General features: G+C 43.1%; 1 protein-coding gene across 2 annotated transcripts in view; it reads right to left on the reverse strand.

Annotated features, from left to right (window-relative positions):
• Nucleotides 1–18,670, reverse strand: part of DENND11 (DENN domain containing 11) — a 43,648-nt gene extending 24,978 nt beyond the window's left edge. For both annotated transcript variants that reach the window (XM_028846389.2, XM_015135082.3), the window contains exons 1-3: nucleotides 18,390–18,670; nucleotides 3,867–3,966; nucleotides 2,773–2,931 (exon numbers count right to left, since the gene is read on the reverse strand). In XM_028846389.2, the coding sequence (XP_028702222.2) occupies nucleotides 2,773–2,931; nucleotides 3,867–3,966; nucleotides 18,390–18,657 (527 nt within the window). In that variant the 5' untranslated portion in view covers nucleotides 18,658–18,670. The remainder of the gene's footprint in view (nucleotides 1–2,772; nucleotides 2,932–3,866; nucleotides 3,967–18,389) is intronic.
• Nucleotides 18,671–22,206: the final 3,536 nt, after the last annotated feature.

Raw genomic sequence — 22,206 nt, forward strand, 5'->3', positions numbered from 1 at the left:
CTACCTAACTTGACCACCTGCCTACCTCTATGCTATGACATGAGCAATAATCTTTTATCTTAATTGGGCCATAGTAATTTTGGGCCTCTGTTCTTGCTTTTAGCCAGGACCCTAACTAATATAATAACACCTTAAAATTTTTGGATTTTGAACCATGAGACTGTGTTGCCTACTTGGAAAATTAGCTTTTTAAAAGGAATAATATTGTTTTAAAAGTGTCAAAATCCCAATAAAATGGTCTTTTTTAGAACTTCATATTACTTCTGAAACAAAAAAGAAAAAACTGAGGAAATATTTTGAATACAGAAAAAAATATATGTGCAAATGTATTTTCCACAGCTCCAAAAGGTAGAGGAGCAGCTAAAAAAAATAAACAGTTAATAGAAACATGCTGCATGTTCAGCCACAGAGAATAACCAATAAATGTATGGGACAGCTCCAGCAATAAAGAGCTATTAAAATAATCATCAAAATGACAAACATGGAAGACAATGGGGAGAAAATATATGCATGACAGGCATTCCTGGAGAAGGAAAAACCAGAACGCAAAAGTTAAATATTTTATTACAGAAGAAAAAGTTCCTAAAGTTAAAAACAAAAGACCTATCTATTGAGCAAAGGGGACAAACTATCCCAGAACATTCTGATATGAACTAATAAACATTTGGCAAGTTCAGGCCGGGCGCAGTGGCTCACACCTGTAATCCCAGAGCTTTGGGAGGCCGAGGTGGGTGGATCACGAGGTCAGGAGTTCGAGATCAGCCTGATCAACATGATGAAATCCCGTCTCTACTTAAAAAAAAAAAAAAAAATTAGCCAGGCATGGTGGCGGACCCCTGTAATCCCAGCTACTAAGGGGGCTGAGGCAGGAGAATCGCTTGAACCCAGGAGGCAGAGGTTGCAGTGAGCCAAGATCACACCACTGCACTCCAGCCTAGGTGACAGAGCAAGACTCCGTCTCAAAAAACAAAAACAAAAACAAACAACAAAACAAAACATTTGGCAATTTCAGAAACAGCACAGACAAAGATAAACTCTATAGGTATCTGGATGGAGAAACTTCTCCAAAAGGACTAATTTCAGATAACAGTAGAACAGTATCTATAGCATCCTGAGGGGAAGAAGAAAGCATTCAAGAACTGTACAACCAGCTGAGGATAAAGGGAACAGGCCAACGGTATTGATCATGCAAGATCCTTTCAAAGAAAGAAACGTGTTTGATGGTAAAATTCAACCATTCAAGAATTTATTTTTTTATTTACTTTTATGTTTTAGACAGGGTCTTGCTCTGTTACTCAGGCTGGAGTGCAATGGCACAATCATAGCTCAGAACTTCTGGGCTCAAGCCATCGTCTCACCTCAGCCTCCTAAGTAGCTAGGACTACAGGTGCACACCACCATGCCTGGCTAATTTTTTTGTTTCTGTAGAGTTGGAATCTTGCTTTCTTGCCCAGGCTGGTCTTGAATTCCTGGCTTCAACTCATCCTCCTAAATTGATCCTCCTTGGCCTCCTAAAGTGCTGGGATTACAGGCGTAAGCCACCATTCCTGATCAATTTTAATGTTTATATATTGTTTCTCAGTAAACAATTGTTACATTTTGTCACATATTGTCACATTTTTCATAATCGTTTTTCTTAATTTTGGAGGAATATTTCAATGAATAGTGTATCTTACTGTGAAAAAATATTTACTTGAAGTTATAAGTAAAATTATGTTTAATAAATGTCATTAACACAGCCTGTTATTTGAGAAAATTAAATCTATAAAATATTAATCCTATTTTTGTAAAGATATTTGTATTCTACAATCACATTCATGGAATATTGTCAATGGATATCTGTGAGTGTTACTATTTGAGAGGATTTTTTAAAATCCTTTGTACTTTCATATAAATTTTTAAATAATAAACATGTTTTTTCCACAAACAACAAAGTTCACACTTTCAAAGCTGAAGATCACAATTATGTTGCATAAAAATGTTTAAATAGTGATAAATTTTAAAAGTATAGACTATAAAAGTATATATTGTATATACTCAAATATGTATTTTAAACGTACTCACATACACAGAAAAGAAGTGGTAACATTTTGTCAGTGCTTCAGGGATTAGGGATAAATTTTCCCCTCAAAATCTGAAATGTAATTAGGTTACTTGCATGATGAAAAAAATGTAAAGTAACTAATGGTTTTGCTGCTTCTGTTAAAAATTCTCTTCCTATCCCAGGCAACTTGGCTCATGCCTATAATCCCAGCTCTTTGGCGGGCTGAGGCAGGAGGATCACTTGACTCCAGGAGTTCACGACCAGCCTGGGCAATATAGTAAGAGCCTGTCTACCAGAAAAAATATTTTTTTTTTAAGTTCTCTTCCTATTATCCCAATCATAGTAAGAATGCCAATAATAAAAAGAGTAGGCTTTTAAAAAGTTTAGGATTTCTTTGCCAACTTGGGGCGAGGAGGTAACTATTGTGGCTTTGAATAAACAAAGATCATGTACCTGTCAACAAATGATTTAATTTAAAAAAGTGATGGCAGTATTAAATCCAAACTGAAGGCAGAATATACCCCGGCTTTCATTATAGAGTGAAGACTCATCATGCAGGACGTTGGCTGAAATGAAAGGACACTACCCGAGGCGTGAAACATCACCATGGATGTTCTTGGAAAGACATCTGCTGCTCTGGCACGCAAGTGCTGTCTCCGAGGGCTCGTGCCATATGCACCAGCTGGTGGATCCTGCTGCCTCCCTGCACATGTACGGAAGCCACGTACCGAACCTGGTTCTCCAAGAAGTGCATGTAGCGGTAAAGCAGCGTGTAGGAGGGAGAGAGGATGCCCACAGACTTCATCCGCGCGCCACGTTCCAGCTCGCTCTCCACTGGCATGTTGGCAAAGCAGGCCAGGCCGAAGAAGGGCCCCTTTCGGAAATAGCTAGAAGAGACCAAATACATAGCGTGGCTCAAGATCAGAGAGGAATTTTGAGATGCATTCCTAAACAAAACAAATGAACCGTGTCTGGAGCTGTCAATGACAAAGCTCAGCCTCAAAGAAACAAGTAGGCCAAGCCACTTGACCTCACCGATGAGACGAGCAAGGCTTGAAGAGATTACAGAACTTGCCAAGGGTCACCTGGCTGGAGCTGGGAGTTGGTCCCTGGCAGGTCTGCTGCTCAGCTGCCCGCGATCATGGGACACATCTCTTCTCTCCTGCACCACAACTAATGACTTGGATGGGAGAAGCAGAACCAACATTCCTCTTCAGGCTCCTCTGGAACTAGGACTCTCTTTCATAGCATAAAACGTGTTGATTCTTCCCTCACTTCCTGAGGCTCTGATATTTTTCATTGAGCTGCCGTTTTATTTCCTCCTCTTTCTCACACTTGTATCAGTCATGAATTCAGCCCCATGAGGAGATTAAAGCCACTTCATTACCCTCAAGGTCTTTCCATCGTTCCTTCTCACAAAACTCTCTGAATGCGCCACTACACAGGACTGAAAAATGGCCTGACTTGAAGCTGGAATTTCAAGGTTGAACACATAGATGTCCTCAGTTAACTCACACGGGGCTGAAGCCGTGCACTTTCATTAAAACCAAACCTCAGGTGAGGCCCATGTAATTTCTGAGACACTGAGAGAACCTCTACAGGTAGGGATTCTTAAGATTTGTAGGTCATGAAGCCCATTGAGAATCTGATGAAAGCTAGACACCTCGCTAGAAAAATGATGTAAACACAAAACTATCCATGTTATTTTCAAGGCATTTACACACAGCACATGAAGACCTCCTAATAAGAGCCCTTCTGCTTTGGGGAGCGTGTGGAGATGGGGGGAATGGTACGAAGAAGACTCCAGTTCAGAAGTACTTACATGAAATCAGATTGTATTTTATGGGACCCACTGGCCATAGACTTGAACTCAACACCTTCGAGGTCAATATCTTGAGGTAAGCACCATTCTACCATGTTCCCTGTAGGAAAAGGAAGATGCAACATCATTCAAAGAAAATGGGTTAGTACAGGGCTTAGCACACATGGCTTCTCAATAAACCGACTGCTGACTCAGCCTGACACAGACCAGCGAGATGCTCAGAGCTCAGCTCCTCCATCACCGGCAGGGGTGACACCAGAGGACCTGGAGACGGACACTGAAGGAACCTCCCATCTCTGCCCTCAAACACTGTTCTCCTCCCTCAGAAGGATGCTGCCTTTGATTCTGTCATTCTGCTCAACCACTTCCAAATCTGCCTTTCTGCTCAACCACTTCCAAATCTGCCTTTCGTGGCCTCACTTCTCTGCATGTTTTTTTAACCTTACGCCCTCATTTCCTTATCTCGTGTTCTCTCCTTAATCCCTTGAGATCTTGATTCTATCTATAGCCACTAATGACTGGGAAAAATCCCAAAACATTTTTTAAATTCTCATTCTCATTCACCTCTAGATAGGATTTGCTAATTCCTCAAACATTTCTCCTCTTTTTCCTATATTTCCATGATAGAATACTATTTTTGTGCTTTTCCTACCTGTTTGACCAATGTAACTCTGTTTCCCTCCCCCTCTCTCTCCTAAGTGAGGTCCTTCTTCAAGGGCCAATGATATTTGCTTCCACAATTCTGGGACTCATTCACTCATCATTAATTATTTCGTTTCTCCTGAGCCAGATGCTGGAGATACAAAATCCCTGACCTCATTGAGATTAGATTCTTGAGAGAAATGAGGAGATCTAGAGGAGATTAGCAGTTATAGTGCAGGGGGATCAATGTTATGACAGAGGATAAGGTGTGATTTTTTTTTTTTTTTTTTTTGAGACGGAGTCTCACTTTGTTGCCCAGGCTGGAGTGCAGTGGCACAATCTTGGGTCACTACAAGCTCCACCTCCCAAGCTCAAGGCGATTCTCCTGCCTCAGCCTCCCGAGTAGCTGAGACTACAGGTGTGTACCACCACACCCAGCTTTTTTTTTTTTTTTTTGAGACAGAGTCTCACCTCTGTCACCCAGGCTGGAGTGCAGTGGCACGATCTTGGCTCACCGCAAGCTCCGTCTCCGGGTTCACGCCATTCTCCCGCCTCAGCCTCCCCAGTAGCTGGGACTACAGGCGCCCGCCACCAGGCCCAGCTAATTTTTGTATTTTTAGTAGAGATGGGGTTTCACCATGTTGCCTAGGCTGGTCTCCAACTCCTGGCCTCAGGTGAATCACCTGCCTCAGCCTCCCAAAGTGTTGGGATTACAGGCGTGAGCCACCACCCGAGGCCAAGGTAGGATTTTAAAAGTACAAGCATGCCTCAGGCTGTGGGAATCAGGGAACTACACAATAGCAGTGTTATCTGGAGTCTTGAGAGAATGCTATAGAATACTCCCTTTTGTTTTCGTGCATATTCAAAAGGGTTTAAAGCAAAACACTAAGCTACTTGTGAGATTTCATTTCAGAACAAACTTCTTATTAACACTCCAAATCCTAATTTGCTAGGCATTAGAAAAACCATCAATAATCCCAGTCAAACAACACTTTCAGATAATTGTTCAGGGCATCAGGGAATATACAATCTAGTCTCAGGACATGGTAGTTATCATACAGCACTGCCGAATCCCACACTCAGCAGCCCAAGGCACGTTCAAATAGTTTATTTTCAAAAGAGGAATGATTCCGATCATTTAGTCAATTCACTAAAGTGAAAAGCATGAAAAAGGAATTAAGAGTTCATAAAACACAAAGCTTTGAACAATGTTATGTTTGTCAGGGTCAAAGATAAGAAAAAGTACTCAGAAAGAAAGAGGGGTGACCTTGGGCATAAGATGAGCTTTTTAAGCACCAAGTTCCCCCATGCTTTCTTATATTTTCCCCTACCATCCATTCTATTACCTCCACAGTCCAGTGGATTTTTTCCCTGTGGCATGTATCAGGACAGCCAGCGAGCTTTAAAAGGTGCCAGGGGCTACCCTAGGTCCACAGAATCACCATCTTCCCTGCCCTGCCACAGGGTGATTCTGCTGATGCATGGCAGCGATAACAGCCCCTGCTTGGGCCTCTGTGTACATGCTCCTCACCCTTCACAGTGGCAGTATATGCTCAGCAGACGAAAGGGACAGTCTGGGACAGAGCGACAATGAATCTTGATAGGCTCTGTCCTCCTCATACTCAACCAACCTGCTTCTTCTAACACTCACTGCCTTGTTTACCCACACGCCACAAATTACTGGGTTCAGCTAGCTCAAACTTAGCTTCTTTCCTCCAACCCAGCCCGCTCATGACTACTTAGTGTCTTAAAACTTTATTTACCCAAATGTTATATTGAAGTATAGCATAAGTATAGAAAAGTGCCAAGATGTGCATTGCAGCACTATTCACAATAGCAAAGGCAAGCAACCAACCCAAATGCCCACCGATGGTAGACTGGATGAAGAAAACGTGGTTACACACCACAGAATACCATGCAGCCACCGACGGTAGACTGGACGAAGAAAATGTGGTACACACCACAGAATACCATGCAGCTACCCACGGTAGACTGGATAAAGAAAACGTGGTACACACCACAGAATACTATGCAGCCATCGACGGTAGACTGGATGAAGAAAACGTGGTATGCACACCACAGAATACTATGCAGCCATCGACGGTAGACTGGAGGAAGAAAACGTGGTTACACGCCACAGAATACTATGCAGCCATAAAACGGAACGAGATCACGTCCTTTGCAGGGACATGGATGGAGCTGGAAGCCATTATCCTCAGCAAACTAACATGGGAACAGAAACCCAAACACTCCATGTTCTCACTCATAAGTGGGAGCTGAACAGTGAGAACACATGGACACAGGGAGGGGAACAACACATACCAGGGCCTGTCGGTGGGGAAGGGGAAGAAAAAGCATCAGAATAAATAGCTAACGCATGAAGGGCTTAATACCTAGGTGATGGGTTGAGAGGTGGAGCAAACCACCATGGCACACGTTTACCTATGTAACAAACCTGCACATCTGCACATTTATCCGGGAACTTAAAATTTTAAAAAAAGAAAAGTGCACAAAGTACAACTCAATGGATTTTCCCGAAGTAAACATATTTGTGTAAGTAGCACCCAGATTAAGAAGCTGAAAGAACATTATTTGTACATCAGAACCCTCCCTCATAGAGCCTCCAAGTCATTAACCCTCTCTCATGAATTAGCTTAGCCTCTTCTGAGTTTCTACAAATGTAATTATAGTTTATATTCTTTTATGTCTTTTATGTCATCCATGATGATGTGTGTAGCAATAGTTTGTTCATTTAGTACTTCTATCATATGCATGTAGCAGTTTACCTGCTTAACTGGTGATGTGCATTCAGGTTACTTCCAATGTGAAGTTACAGCAACGGGCACTGCTGTAAACAATCCTGTATTTGCCATCTGCTGTAATAGTGTAAAGTGGCATTGTAATGCATTGGCCTGGTTAGGCTGAACTATCCTCCTCAGAATTTCCCTTCTTTGCATGCTTCCAGCTGAGATTTGGAAGTGAATCAATAGCCACGTTATGTTTGCATCTGTAAGGTCGGTGCAGAAGGTCCACTGCATAGCTGCTTCTCTGCAGGCTTACCACAGTGGTGAGGGGCAGCAGCCAGCCCTGAAGATGCTGCAGCCACCATCCCTTGATCTTCCTTCAGCTTCTCCGACTCCTAAGCCAGGTGTGTGTTTAGTTCCATAATAAAGGGCAACAGCTTCTCCTTAGGAGACACCCACATCACCAAAGCTGGATACAGTAACAGCCTGATCCAAGTTCCCATCTATCTTCATGAGTTTCAGCTTCTTATTCTTCCTCTTCCTCCTGCTTCTCCTCTTCTTCTTCACAGGTTTACTCTCTTCCTTCATAACTGTCTGCCCAGTAGACTTCAAATTCCAACAGCAGACACAAATAACAGCCTTATATAGATTGTCTAACAGCTCCCACAGTTGCATAAAACCAAATCCCTGCAACAAACTCCTTTATGTATCTCCTAGTTTTTCTGTTTCTTTGATTGAACTTTGACCATCACAATATGCACATTTCTACTACATCCCTAGGAATAGAATTGCTTTAAGAATGTTTGCATAACTGCAAACTAAGACACTCTCAATGATTCCCAAAGTAGTATTTCCCAAGCTTATGTTAATAGGGCTTCTGCAAAAAAGAAAACAAAATTTTGTAAAATGTCTGTTTTTTTGGTCAAGTTATCTTAGCTTAAACAAAGCTAGACACATTCCTCTATTGCAGAACTTCTCAGAGCCTTTAATATGCCACTCTGCATCGTGAATCTCCATGAGATCAATACAGTGCTTAATGTTTCCCCAAATTATCTTTTTTAAAGGAGTATCTTAAGATTTTTTAAAGGAGTCTCTTAAGATACTCATTTTATAGAAGGTATTTTTTTAAAAAAAGAAATATAGGTATATCAGGTATGCAAGCTGTCCTTCAATATCCACTCTTCCCTTCTTATATTTATTATATATTAACAGATTTATATATTATATATATATTAACAGATTTATTAAGGGCATGCGTTTAAAAAAACTGATGAATTAGTGTTAATTACCCTAGAAATAGTAATAATATTATAGTTATATAGGAAAATGTTCTTATCCTTAGAAGGTTTATACTCAAACATTTAGGAGTCACATATTATCATATCTGTGACTTACTTTCAAATGGTTCAGGAAAAAAAGGCATATCCAGATCTGTATATAGTCAGTTCTACTTTTATCACTTACTGGATTTGTGTCAATGCAACAGATGTACTTGAGAGCAATTTGAGCAAAGGGAATTTCATATTCACTTATGCTATAGACTCAATGCAATCCCGATCAAAATCCCAGCAAATTATTCTGTGGATATTGACAAGTTAATTCCAAAGCTTACATGGAAAGGCAAAGACCCCAAATAGCCAACATAATACTGAAGAAAAATAAAATTAGAAGATGAACAGTGCACCCAACTTCAAGGCTTCTTATAAAATTAATCAAGAGAGTAGGTATTGGTGAAATATCAGACAAATCGATTAATAGAACAGAATACAGAGGCTTGAAACAGACCTACACAAATAAATCATGTAATCTTTGCAAAAGGAACAAAGGCAACACGATGGAGAAAAGATAGTCTTTACGATAAATGGTGCTGAAACAAGTGGACATCTACATGCAAAGATATGAAACTAGACACCTACTTTACCCCTTTCACAAAAATTTATTCAATATGGAAAGCAGCTAGCCTAGGTAACATAGCGAGATCCTGTCTCTACAAAAAATTTTTTAAAAAATAGCCAGGCATGGTGGTATGAGCCTGTAGTCCTAGCTACTTGGGAGAGTGGAGTGGGAGGATCACTTGAGCCCAGAAGTTCAAGGCTGCAAGGAGCTATGCTCACTCCACTGCATCCCAGCCCAGGCAACAGAGTGAGACCCTGTCTCTAAAATAATAATAATTTTTTAAAATATGGATAGTAAACCAAAATGTAAAATGCAGAATTATAAAACTTCTAGAAGATATCACATGAGAAAAATCTGGGTGACTTTGGGTTTAGCAATGAGTTTCCAGATATAACACTAACAGCACAATTCATGAAGGAAAAATGGATACACTGGACTTCATTAAAATGTAAAACTTCTGATCCATGAAAGACACTATTAAGGGAATGAAAAGACAAGCCACAGACTGAGAGAAGGTATTTGCAAAACACATATCTGATAAAGGACTGTTATCTAAATTATACAAAGAACTCATAAAACTCAACAATAAGAAAACAATCCAACTTTTTAAAAGGATAAAAGATCTGAACTGACACCTGATCAAGGAAGATACACAGGTGGCAAATGACATATGATGTTGAATATTTTTTCATATGCTCATTAAGCAATTGCAAATTAAAACAACAATGAGATAGCATGACACACGTATCAGAACGGCTAACATTCAAAACACCAAAACCACCAAATGCTGATGAGGATGTGGGACAATAGGAATTCACTGGTGGGAATATAAAATGGCACAACCACTTTGAAAGACAGTTTGGCAGTTTCTTACAAAACTAACATATCATCATATGACCCAGCAACCATGCACCTTTGTATTTATCCAAATGAGCTGAAAACTTACATTCACACAAAACCTGCACAAAGATGTTTAGAGCAGCTTTATTCACAATGGCCCAAAACTGGAAAACCACCACGATGTCCTTCATAGGTGAATGGATAAACAAAACGTGAGACGTCCACACAATGAAATACTCTTCAGCAATACAGAAAAATGAGCTCTCAAGCCATGAAGAGACATGGAGGAACTTTAAATGCACGTCGCTAAGTAAGAGAAGCCAGTCTGAAAAGGCTACATACTGTCTGATTTCAACTATGTCACATTCTGGGAGAGGCAAAATTATAGAGACAAAAAAAAGATCAACAGGAAGGGAGGGATGAATAGGTCGAGCACAGATCTTTAGGGCAGTGAAACTATTCTGTATGATACTGTTAGGGTGGATATATAACATCGTGCATTTTTCAAAACCCATTGAACTGTACAACAGTGAACCTTAATGCAAATTATGGATCTAAATAAATAAGGTATCAATATTAGTTCATCAATTATAACAAATACACCACACTAATGAAAGATGTTAATAAAGGGAAATTATTTGTGTAACAGTGAGGGGGAGATAGTATATGGGAACTCTGTACTTTCTGCTCAATTTTTCTGTCAAATTAAAGTTGCTCTAAAAATAAAATATATTAGTTATGGGAAAAACCCTAATTGATGAATTAACCTAAATTAACTACTCTAAGAGTGGCAATGATACTATGGTGATGTAGAAAAACAGCCTTATTCTTAGGAGATTTATACTGAAGTATTGTATTTTATTTTTTTTAAGAGACAGGGTTGCCCAGGCTGGAGTGCAGTGGCCCAATCATAGCTCACTATAACCTCTAACTCCAGGGCTCAAATGATCCTCCCATTTCAACCTCCCAAACAGCTGGGCTACAGGCATGCGCCACCACACCTGGCTAATTTTTTCATTTTTTGTGGAGGCAAAGTCTCGCTATGTTGCCCAGGGTGGTCTTGAACTCCTGGCCTCAAGAAATCCTTCTGTCTCGGTCTTCCAAAGTGTTATTACAGGCATTGGTATACATATTCACGCCCAGCCCATACTGAAGAATTTAGAAATGAATGCCATGACATCCACAACTTACTTTCAAATAGTTTAGCAAAAAAATAAAAGTCTATATCTCTACAGACAATCAGTTCTGCTATAATGCTTGTTGAATCTGTTCCAAAGCAACTGATGTATTAGGGAATTTGACGTTTGTTTATGCATGATTTCAATCATGAAAAACACAAAGTGAATGTGGAAAACTACACCCAGCTGAATCAAGCCGTGTGGGAATCTACAAAACACATCCACCTTAAGCATCAACCCGCTACCTCAGGTCACCTCGTACTGAGCCATGCCATGCACCTCCAGCGTCACAGTTTTGCCTCTGATTTCAGACAACCCTCCTCCCACCACACATAGTAATTCACAGGCTCAATCCTTTCAGCACTCACCTCCAGATACAAACACCAGGTCTTTTAAAGGTACAGTTCCATGTTTACTGAGTATTTATGTATTTCTTAACCATTTATCATATGCAAAACTGTCCTATAGTTTTTGGTAGGGTTCTATCTTTAAAAAAGAAAAAAAAAATGTGCCACTGACAAAGTTTTTCTCAGAAGCCCTATGATTTTTAGTTCATGATTTTTGGAACACATATTTCATGTTATACGGGGAGTGACTATATAAGAATAAAGCAAATGGGGCAAAATGTCAATAAACGGGGACTCTAAGTGAAAGACATACAGGTTTTCACTGTACTATTCTTTCAACTTCTCAAAACATTTCAACTTACAAACTGGGGAAAATAACTGAAATAATAGCAACGTGTAAAAACATAAGGAGAGCATAAAGGACTTTGCAAAAGCCAAAAATAATTGAGGCAATGTACCACAGATAATAGGGAATGAAGAGCTATCAGGGCTTGAGGCTATCCTACAGAAACATTACAAATGAAAACCAGCTTACATATGGAATTTGAGGAGGCTTAATGTAAAGTGATTTTGCATAATTAGTCATCCTTATGGGATGCCATTTAATACCAGAAAGAAACTCATCCTGACTGCTACTTATGCCAGGCTCAGTCTTCACATTTCATGCTTTTAGGTTTTCCAAATATCCTCACTGTATTAAGAACTCAGCCAGGGAGCTGGGGCCTGGAAGGTTCAACAAAAGAGGTCATCTCATGGCTAGTCCATCAAAGAGAGGAGTCGCCACTGACAAGTGCCCTTTTCTCCTCTAACTTGCTCTCCTTCCATCTCCGTGTCCTTTCTCATCTTGCACCATGACTTGGGCCTATTACGGGTACTTATAGGCACTTCCTAGCCTCTACTGCAAAGACAACTTCTGAGGAGGGATTCACACAACGACCACGGGCGGTACAAATGTAGCAATATGCATTGTGGACCTTCAGCTGGTTATTGAACAAATATTGGTGGGGCACAACCTGGCAGCAGGGTGCCTGCCAGGTGCTGAGCTCATGCAAAGGCAAGTATGTCTGTGTTTAAAGGAACTTGGACTAACAGACTATGAGGCTGGCAGCTCAGTTACCCAGGGAAAGACAGAAGGCCAGTGCCGCGCCTGGCTGAGGGTGTCCAGATGGTCCGAACCCTGCCACTCCACAGCTCCGAAGGTCAGCCTGACAGCTCTGTGCACCAGGGCCTCCCAGAGCTGGGGTTTTATAAGCCCACGGGCTAGGCCAGATGTAGGCTGTCCTATATAGGTTGACAATTGTCTCTGACTTCCAAAACTACTTCTGTTTAAAGGAGAAATGACCAAACCCCCAGATGTCTTAAAATTCATCACTATTTCCTACGGATAACGAACATTAACTGCAGTAACTGTGGTCTGCTAGAAAGTTCACCTCAAAATATTTAAAATAGAGAAAGCAATGATCTTGAACCAAAACAATCTCTTTTTAATAGGAAATATGTCCATTTCTTTTTCCTCCTCTGTTAGATGACCCCCAAGCAAGCACTTCCTCCTGAGCTCTTCATTTCCTATCCAGAGACTGCCTCAGCTGGAGATCCTCTTCCAGCTCCTCTGACCTGAGGAGTGGAACTCCCACCCCAGCACGTGCCTGGGTTTTTACTCTTTCCACGGGCATCTTCCCATCTGTGTATACAGATTCTAATCAGGAAGTCAAAACAAATCCTGTTTCAGGAATAAAGGCAGGCAACCAAGAGTATTCCAGGTCCCAACACCACATTCCCTTCACATAACCACCTAAAGGGGCCACCAGATCCCACAGATGGAAACCTCCAAAGAGTATTTGGTTCAGACCCTAACACCAGAAAAGTAAATAACCCACGTGAGTTGACTTTGGGTCTGACATGGTTTGAAACAGTCTTTAAACCACCTAGGCTGAGAGCACATACAAGGCAAAGAGAAAAGCAACAGGATAAAGAATGCTGAGTCAGGAAGAAGCTAATCCTAGTGATTTAAAGTCAGCTATATGCCAATCCATGGCTGAATTCCAATGCATTCACTTTACAAAGAAAGACTTTCCATTTCACAGATCCCATATCATTCTCCACTGGGTGGTGGTGTGGTGTGGATAAGGGGTGCAGGTAGACTTGGACTCTGGCCCTAACTTTAGACAACTTAATGGCTCGGTGCAGCTGTTTTTCTCATGATTATGGTGAAGTCCGTTGGGAGGATCAGAGGCAGGTTGTTGAAACATGTGGCACAGTCCTTGGCACACAGTAGGCACTCAGGAAGTGGTGGGTATTACAATTACCATTTTTATTTTCCCCTCCTCAATTTTCAAGAGAAGAAACTGACTTCACAGCAGATGGCTACAAACTGATTTCTCCCTGAAAACCACAAGCAGGTGAATCACCAACCACCTGGGAAAGATTCTGCCATGGAAGGATTAAGCAAAAGAACCACAATTGTATTCCACTGGCATTTGGTGTAAATACAGGAGAAGGACGCAGACATGACAGTTTCTCTTCCTACGAGACTTTCTGGCCGGGTATCAGAACTGGCTTTTTCTTTGCCTGCATTTGAGCTGTCCATGCTTACGACTGTTGTTTGCATCTTAAAATTGTCCTCCAAATTTTCCATTCGCATTCTACTTTGTCACTTTCCCACCCATTGCTGGAGCCATTTATTATTTGCCACGAGTCAGATGACCTGGGCAGCGCTCCAAGTCGTGCCTCAGACACCAGACCTAGCCCTAATCTCACTGGGCCTCCATCATCTCCATTGTTTTAAAAAAGAAAAAATGCTTATGTTTCATAGACTATACAGGGAATCTATAGAGATTAAAATTAGCGTGTGTGATTTTAAATATACTCACCTGACATAAACATAGAAGCACTTAGATACATTAAATAGGCATTTAGATGTACTCTGGGCACTGGCTAGAGGCTGAGGGAGGAACAGGTAGAAATTCATTCCCAAGAAGAAAGGGAGAAACAGCTTGAAAACCTCAGCAGGTGATCTGCCTCTCACCTTACCCCTCCTCTTGCAAGCTGCCCCAGTACAAACACACAGAGCACAGGAATTTCTCCCAGACACCCACAATAAAACTCTAAACGCGGCAGTGTAATCTCTTATAAAGAAACAGTCTAATGAGGCAGATGCACAGATGCCCAGACATTATATGTTCAAAGCTTCATCGGCCTCCATCCTGCCCACACACACGTCCTCAGCCACACGGTGAAACCGCTCTCGCCACCATCTGGGGGCAGGGGTGTTCCCCAAGTGTGACAATATCCTTTCCTTTAATCAAGCAGACTAAGAAAATGTTACTAGAAACCCAAATAACAAAAGTAAAATTAAAATCAAGGCTCTAAATCATGGGGTTGAACAAAATGAAAAAGCAATATTCTGGCTTCCAGCATCTTCCACCCAGCTTGCAGAGTTAGCATCTGGGTCTGGTTTCAATAGCTGCTTTGTGGCCCAGATGATCAGCACCACCATCCGAGGGCCCCCTGCTCCAGATAAGGACTGAGTGTACACGTAAGCCTCGCTTTGAACCTGAAGCCCCTGTTCTTAAGTCACTTGTAGACTCAACAACCATAATTTTCAATCCATGAATCTGATGGAAATAAGCTTTAAGACTTTCTCTGATTCTTCCCACAGATGGCCAGCCCAGCTTTCCAAAACTTGTATCTAAAAGTGCAAAAGGATTACTTTCATTTCCACACCTCAGTCAGAGAATCACTGCACATATTCCCGCTCAAACGCACACACACACCCCTTCTAACAAGGATCCACCTCTCCTTTTCCTTTTTACTCTGCTTCCTAAATGTACCACGGCTATGAATTCTCTTCTCCCTCTTTCACTCTCTCCCTCTCTCTAATGCACACACACTGATTTGGACACATGCCAATAGTTATCCACATTACATGGGAAGATGCACAAAATACCATGGCCCGGGCAGTAAGTGACGGGGTGGGGAGGGTTGAGGTGGGTGTGGGGTGGGGGGAGGAAGGATCTCCTAGGAGTGGAAACCGAGGACACAGGTGGGAGAGACATGGGGAAGTGGCTAAGCAGGCAGGTCAGCGAGAGAAACTAAAGGGCAGACAAATCACACCTGTGTAAGAACTTCGACAATATGCTAATTTTGGTAAAGAAGTCAATATTCACTTCACTGCGCACACAGGTGAAGGAGAGGCAAAAGTCTGGGTGGGCCAATATTAAATAGGAACAAACAGCAGATCTGCCTCAGCAGTAGAGAGGGGAAGATGCTGGGCCAGTGATGCCTCCAGTTCACTGTGCCACTATGGGCCTCACTCCACCGGAACCATCACACAAGGGGTACATCCCACACTCTCTGAGGCCCTATTCTAGTGCTAACCTTGAGGCTCTCAGAAGCTCAGTAGCATTCATTCACTACATCTCCTACTTTTAAGATATATACAAAATAAAATTATATGGTACAAGGTCTATCAGAGTATTTTTACAGGATGCAAAGTGCCATTTAGGACTAGGATAGATGACAAGAGACAAACACATTTATGGGCAGGAAAGGACTGCTTTCCCCCCACCAAAAAAAAAAAAAAAAAGTTACAAGTGCTCCCTCTCACACTGCGCTCGCTCTTCCTCCTTCCTCATCCATCCCTGGATAAGGATCAGATGCCAGGGGTTCAGGCAGCATAGTATACTAGAAGGACAATGCGACTTACAGTCAAGTATTTATTGGCTACTTAATATTCCCAAATTACCTAAGCATCCCTGGTATGTTCCCTCATTTATAAATTGAGCATAAATGATCCTCAAATTACAGAGCAGTGATCAGAATAAATCAAACAGCATTATAGTAAAATGCCTGCACAAAGTGTCTAAGTATGTTACAATCCCTTCTTCGCACAGCAGCCTTAGTCTGAAAACCATCACACACACACACACACACACACACACACACACACACACACACTCCGTATACACAAATTCACAAAGCCATGCTCACTGCCTGTGACTGACAAGGAATGGGGGCAGGTACTAGCCTTTTGGTGTAATAATATCAAATATCAAATATTTGTAATAAATATCAAATGTCAATTGGCCAATATCAATAATTGATCAATTATCAGATTATCAACTATCACTCTGTCTGTGATTAGTATAAGACTTTCTTTTCTCTTTCCCTTCCCTAAGACTCTACCACTGGAGCTACCAATATTAAATCAGATCGTGTGAATGCGCCCTTTCCATTCCTTCTAGCTACTCTGAAATACTTCCCAGGATAAATCAAATGCTGGTAGCTGTTTACCTGTAAATGATGGGGTATGGTATAAGGAATATGATTAGTTACAAAGTATTGGTTTTTGTCTAGTATTACGGGTTACTTTGGTCAAAAAAGACCAATATTTTTCAAACTACTGGTATTAGGAATCTCAAATGCGAGTCAATCAGCATGTCTGATGAACACTTAAGAAAAGAGAAAAGAGCCACTGCGTATTCCAGCCTGGGCGACAGAGTGAGACTGTCTCAAAAAAAAAAAAAAAAAAAAAAAATGCATTACATGTAGAAGGAGTCAGCACTACTTCATGAAATGTCTGTTTCAGTTACGTAAGTACTGTATGTATGTGAGCATATTGGTTGTGATGTAAAATTAATTTCACATGATAGGTCAGTCAAAAAAGTTTGAAAGCCATGGAAATGGGGCAAAGGAATAAGCAGAAGTCACAAAGGCCTGAATTCTCCCCACAAACTCTGTCCCTACAAATGGAGCTCCACAGTGAATCCCACATTCTCCCTGTGTCCCACAGCTGAAAACCCCAAAGCTACCGGCCTGGAACCCATCCTCAGCTGCCATACTGGATTCCCCTTCTCCAGATCCTAACCCCTTTTTTCCCCACTCCATCCCACCTCATCCCAGAAAGCAGCCAATATTTTCCTGCACGAACAGGCACTCCACACTCCAGCAGCTGCCCTGGAGACATTGACCGTCACACCTGGGTTTCCTTAAGCCCTGACACCACGACTCCTGCGATGACACCTCCTTCCCCCAACACCGAACAGCACAGCCGCTTTCAGAGTCAGAAGTCCCTAGCTGACCCTCCAAGGCTTCCTGGGCGCGCAGGGTCATTCTTCCACTTTCTATCCCCCGCGGACTCCCACCTGGAAAATGCACACCTCTCTGCTGGGTGGCTAGACTAAGATTATGTGGGCTAAGGCTTTAATTCTCCAAGCATCTCCGAAAGACAGCCTATCGGGGAGGCTTCTCCTTTAATCAGCCTTCTGCTGAAACCCTCTGCCCCATCCCTCAATGCTCCCGGCGTTAATTCCTCAAAATAATGCAGTCAGAGAAAGTGAACTTGGCCGCTAGGAAAGTTACCCAGGAGGAAGCTACGGGGAGCTAGAGCGAGCAGGGCGAGGGGGAGGGGGAGGGGGAGGGGGAGGGGGAGGCCGGAGAGCTCAGGGCGCTCGCCTGGCGGGGTTTCCTCCGCTCAACGTGAAAAACCTTCTAGCCCTCAAGAAAAGAAAACAAAACCCAACGCGGCCACAAACCGGATCTCCTGTCACTGGAGAAGTGCGAACACCACTGTGGGGCTGGGACTCAGAAGAGAGGAGAGGAGGGGAGGGGAGGGGAGGGGAGGTCGGCGGGGCTGAAACAAAGCCCTCGGGGCCGCTCCGAGAGGCCGGGCGCCAGGACCCGGCTGTGCCCCGAGGCAGGGAGCTGGGGACGTGCCGACCCCCGCCCCTCCCCGAGCCCGGGAGCCCGGGGCCGCCGCTGGTGCGGGGTGCGGGGCCGGGAGGGCAGGTGCGCGCGCACCGAGCCCCTCCCCCGCGCCCCCAAAGCCCGGGGACACCCCGACCTTCCCCGAGCCCCCGGCCCTGGCGCGGCCCTCACCCGAGCGGGGGTCGAAGGTGACCACGAACACGGCCACCACCTGGTCCTCCTCCACGTCGCCCAGCTCCAGGCGCCCGGGCTGCAGCAGCACCTCCGGGGCGGCCGGCTCCTCGGGCTCCCGCCTCCGGGGCGGCTCCGCCGCCGGCCGGGCGCCCCCGCCGCCGCCCCGGCCCCAGCCTCCCGCCTGCGGCTCCGGGGCCTGCGGCAGGGAGACGGCGGGGCCCTCGGCCCAGCGCAGCAGCGGCGCCGCGTCTCCCTGCTCCACCATGGCGAGGCGAGGCGGAGTCGCGGGCGCGAGGGGCGGGGCGGGCTGGCTACGGGAACCCCTTTCGCCTGGCCGCGCCAATGCCGCCGCCGCCCGCCGGGTCTGGCGCTGCCCGGGGCCCCGCCGCGTAAGCGCCTTTCCCACGGAGCCGGAGCAGGCGTCCGCGGAACCGGCTTCGGGAACCGCCAGCCAGTTGGGAGGCGCCGGTGTGCGCGTCCGTGTGTGGGACGCGTGCGGCCGGAACGTTCATCCTTGCGTGCATGCACCTGTGTGCGGGTGGCGGTGCCTTCTCACCTAGGGTTCCGTGGTATAACTACCACTGTGAGTTTTTATGTCATCATTATTTTTTAAAGTCCCCTAGTCCTGTGGACCGTGACAGATATGTATTACATAACCCTGGATGTGTGGCAGAATCTGCTTCTAAGCAGCGGAGTGAAGCAGAGGCGCCCTGGCTACGCAGGTGTTTGCAATATAGCCATCAATACACACTGAAAAGGCCATAGGGTTAAGGTTTGGGAATTTTGCTCTTCCTTGTATATTGCAAACTGATTAGGATGGAGTATGAGTTTATTTCCTGGTATATATACAACTTGAGGGAATTAGGAGATGCTGGAGCGTTTGTGGGGCGAGGGATATTCCCTCAGAAGATCAGGAAAATGTTGCTCAGGGGAGAAAGAGAAAAGTCAGCTCTAAAGCTGATGGCTTTGGAAATTGATTAGGGGTTTTCTATGAACCCCCATTTTATATTTAAAAATAAATTTTAAATGCCTCAATCCTTGAGGTAAATCTAGCAGCTAAGCAACTCTTTAAGAAGAGATGTGTATAAAAATAGGAAGAGCTATTAAAATGGAAAGAAGGAGGTGGCAAGCGGAGGAGGTACACAGTTCATCCAGGGTTCAGCAAGTCTCCACGGTTTGCCTGTTCTCAAAAGGACTCAGTAGAGCTATGTGTTGGGTGTTACTCCAGGGGATGTTTATGAACATCCATGTCCTACACGCCAGCAGTGCAATGATAATGTGATTTAACCCGTATCCCTAAGGAGATAACCAACGACTGCCCTAGGCCGCCATTTCTAGTCTAAAATCTGTGATATAACAATAAAGAATGTACTTATGCAGCATTTTACACCCAAGAACAGGGTCTACTTTCATTATTTACGTATTTAGTTCAGCCTTTTCCCGACCTTACAAGGGCAAGTTTACAAGGGCAAGTAAGTGACCATTCAACGCTCGCTCCCTGGAGTATGTAGACAGTCACTGAAATAGATGAGGAGCCCCAGGTATGGTCCAGCCAACACCAGGGCCAGGGCATTATCTGGCTCATTCAAAGCACACCAGACTAGACTATATCCAAACTACTCCAAGCCAGATTCCAAAGCCCACTACTTCAGAAGATCAGGCCATAGCCAAAGCTTTTCAGGTTGAGGCATTCAAAATTTTATTTTTAAATATAAAGTAGAGGTTCATAGAGAATAAACAATTTCCAAAGCCATTAGCTTTAGGGATGATGGACTTTCTCCTTCTCCCTGAAGGGACTTCCTTGTCCTGAGCTTTTGTAGGAATAGCCATCTTCCACCGCCCCCACCCCCCAGCACATCCTAGATTTAATACTCTCAAGCTGTGTATATACCAGGAAATAAACTCATAATTCCCCTCCCAATCAGTTTTTTATATAAACAGAAAAGCAAAATTTCCAAACCCTAAGCCTATGGTCTTCTCCAGTCTTCATTTGTGTGTATATCCTGGCTTATCAGCCACAATGTCTCTTTAAATTCCTAGTGCATAACAAGTGTCCAACGAATACTTGTCAATTAAATATATGAATGAAAGTAGAGACTTACAATTCTGTGCAATGGGCCCTCTTGTCAGGCTTTATCTAACATCTTGGACCTAGTAGATGTTCAAAAATGTTAATGACAGTGATGACATCCCTCTTAGCACATGCATTCACAGTCTGATGGAGGTATTATACCTGACCATCAGTTATCTCCTCTTTGGTGACTGAATTTCACAAGATGATAGGGAGGGAACTAATTGAATTTAGCTATTAGAATAGCTCTGCTGTTGACGAAAAGAAGAGAGGAAGGAGCCATCATATTCAGGGACCCTAGTATGATGTAATATTTCAAAATGATTTCACCTAGGACACCGTATGTGTAAAACTGAAAATTTATTTTACTTTCCCAAATACTGAATATGTCTATGTTATATCAAATACAGAAAACTATCTTTGATCTATAACCTCACCACTGAGCTGGCCACTGTTAAGATGTTGCTGATCCTATTTCATCAATTCTAGGATGCAAAAATGTTTAGTTTTTATTTGTTGCCATAGTGACTCACTATTGCTGCTAGTCCCTGCTGAGGTCTAGTTCTCATAGAGGACATTTTGACTTGCTTTTTTTAGCCATCTGGAGGCACCACCAACCTAAGACTGCCTTGAATAAATTCTCCACTGAGGTTCATTCAACCACACAACCTAGCTTCAATACTGACTTGTAGTTCACATTCTTAGGCAAGATTTTTTTCTCCTTTCACCTAGTGACCCAGTTGAGACAAGCACGTTTTCTTGCTTGTCAAATCTCTCCGTGTGGGAGGTTTACTGGCCACAGTTTCTTCATGGTACCCCCATTAGACTTCTCATTTTTTTTTTATGATGAATGGCACATAAATATAATAGAACAGTCAGCCCTCCACATTCACAGGTTCAGCATTGGTGGCAACGTTACCTTGTTGCCGACATGTACTATGTAGTTAGGCCTAGGAAGGTTGCATCTGCACTGAACATATGCAGCCTTTTTCTTGTCATTTTTCCCTAAATAATACTATAGAATGACTGTTTACATTTTATTAGGTATTGTAAGTAGTCTAAAGATTAAAGTATATAGGATGATACGCCTAGGTTACATGTAAATACTATGCCATTTTATATCAAGGCCTTGAGCATCCATGGATTTTGGTATCCATGGGGGTCCTGGAACCAATTCCCACAGATACCGAGGGAGGACTATATATCTTAAAATAGATGTATTTATGTTTACATGTTGAAATTATGCTCTATATCCATTTTGTGTTATTTTTACCCTTAACATCAGAATATGAACAATTTGAGATCTGATTTAGAAACTTTTTATATGCATCTTTTTTTTTTTTTGAGATGGAGTGGCCTGTATCATTCTTATGTATGTTTTCCGTTGTATGTGTGTTTGATCATTTACTTAGCCATCTTTCACTGCTAGATAGTCAAGACCCTCCCTTTTTGTTGTGCCTAAAGTTTTGACCAAATATCATTTTTACTAAGCCCTGTGATACTAAGCCCCGCGCATAGCACTGGGACAGCTGGGAAGAAAACAGACGTTCCTTCTCATCAGGCTCACAGCCAGGCAGGAAAGACAGCTTCAAGGCAAGAAATGAAATATAGAATGAGGGGAGACAGGTAGGGCAAATGTGATCTGCCATTCAGGTGGCTGGCTTATGATAAAGGTGGCAATGCTGGGTTAAAGTGCGTTCACAGTTTTAAGGTTCTCTTGATTGTGCTGCCAAATTGTTGATT

This window comes from Macaca mulatta, chromosome 3 (genome assembly GCF_049350105.2).
Source record: "Macaca mulatta isolate MMU2019108-1 chromosome 3, T2T-MMU8v2.0, whole genome shotgun sequence".
NCBI lineage: Eukaryota > Metazoa > Chordata > Mammalia > Primates > Cercopithecidae > Macaca > Macaca mulatta.